The sequence below is a fragment of the Camelina sativa genome, chromosome 9 (assembly GCF_000633955.1).
Source record: "Camelina sativa cultivar DH55 chromosome 9, Cs, whole genome shotgun sequence".
Classification (NCBI taxonomy): Eukaryota; Viridiplantae; Streptophyta; class Magnoliopsida; order Brassicales; family Brassicaceae; genus Camelina; species Camelina sativa.
Genome location: NC_025693.1, coordinates 28551989 through 28553836, shown reverse-complemented (window position 1 = coordinate 28553836; position 1848 = coordinate 28551989). Strand labels below are relative to the sequence as shown.

General features: G+C 45.7%; 1 protein-coding gene across 1 annotated transcript in view; it reads right to left on the bottom strand.

The window, feature by feature from the left end:
* LOC104712790 overlaps window positions 1–947 on the bottom strand; it is a 2030-nt gene extending 1083 nt beyond the window's left edge. The window contains exon 1 of the mRNA XM_010429762.2: window positions 52–947. Coding sequence (XP_010428064.1) covers window positions 52–900 — 849 coding nt within the window. The 5' untranslated portion in view covers window positions 901–947. The remainder of the gene's footprint in view (window positions 1–51) is intronic.

Sequence of the window (1848 nt, the reverse complement as noted above, 5' to 3'; positions counted from 1 at the left end):
ATTCAGTCACAACAAGTAGTCCCAAACGCCGTGTTTTCGTGTAGTGAGCGCCCCCACAGCAGCTGACCCGAACTCACGCACCCCATTTTTAACTCTCTCCCACGCATTCTGGGACTTGTGAGCCACCGTTTCCTTCAACTCGTGTGCCTTCCCCCTCACTCTATCTTTAGCCCTCTCCTTCGATTCATGGGCTTTTTGGGCCACCGTCTCCTTCACGTCATATGCTTTATCCCTCACCTTATCTTTAGCATCATGGGCTTTATGAGCCACACTCTCTCTCACATCATGGGCTTTTTCTGTTACCTTCTCCTTAGCATATCGGGCTTTACCAGCCACCGTGTCTTCCACGTCACGTGCCGCATGTGTAACCGTCTCCTTCACATCGTGAGCCTTACGACCCGCGGCGCCTTCGACATCCGAAACAGTCTCGCCGACAGTATCAGCGGTTCTATCTTTAGCCCGACCCACCACACTCGCGATCTTCTGCCTGCACTTACCGAACGCGTCGCATATGAGTTCCCCAGCCGTCGCGTGATGATCAGGCGCCTCCTCTGTTTCTTCCTTGGTCTCAACCAACGGCTGTGAGATCCCTTGGCCGACGTGTGGAAGATGCGACGCCGTTTCTTTCACTCTCTCTTTCGCATTTTTAAACAAAGAACCTCCCTTCCCTTCTTCGTTATCTCCTTCTCCTTCATCTGCCGATGGTGGCGAGATCGAGACTCTGGTGTTTGTTTTACCATCACGATCGTACTCAACCACCACAACTCGGTGGCCGTCTTTGACTATGACGTCTCCCTCAGACGCCGCCCCGTGGTTGGTGGTCATGGCTGGGCTCGGAGACCATACCTCCGCCGCTAGTAAAGTACTCAAGACAAGACTCAAAGCTAGTAGATTCATCATTCCTTACTTTTATTGGTTGTTCCTCCCCTCTCTCGAAATCTTAAACTAACCACTAAGCCGTACTAAAACACTTTGGGAGGGATGTGGAACCGTAAAATAACCCTTTTTGTTTTTCTTCTCCTTTTAGCTTCTGAATGACACCTGTCTCCACGTACATTTGTACGTGTCCGCTCTACGAGAAAAGTAATCTTCTTAAATACTCGACGATGGTTTTGCACGGTAACCAACACGGTCGTATAGCTTAGTTTAGAAGAAACTACAAAATGGGCCTCTAGTTTTGATACATTAAGGCCCCAGACAATTTTCTAAGGATTATTTTAATTTCTGAAATTTCTCTTTGTTTTGGATGCAATTTATACAGACGTTACTATAAAATTTTAGTAATTCTTACAAAAGTATCCAATTTTGTTGGTACGCAGCATAAACTGAAATCATATATGCATCCAGATACAAGAACAAACACAACCAAAATCAGAGAACACAAAATAAGAGAAAAAAAACTAGATACTGGTCCTTTTACAACTACTAATCTGCCAGAGAGAGATTTATTGACGCGACAGAACTCTAATTGCAACACTAATAAACAAAACAAAAAGGGTGAGAGAACTTACGAACACTCCACACACAAGTGCCTTATCAATGAAACCCCAATTTGCTACGTTGCTTCTCGGTACAACGACCTCTTGAATCTCCTTCCCTTCTTTCTTTGACTTTACCTTCTGATCATTATCCTGTTTTGAGATATTTTCAGAGATGTTACATGCCTCTCCTGATCTCTCTTCTCCACAGCAGCTCTCAGCAGAGCAAGCGCAAGTCTCACAAGTGCTAACATTCGACGAACAAGGCGGCTTTGCTTTCTCTTTGGCTTCTGTTTCTCTGTTTGCAGAGCTAAATGTCTCAATCACTTCCCCAAACACTGACCATCTCCCCACAGATGTTATCCTCGCC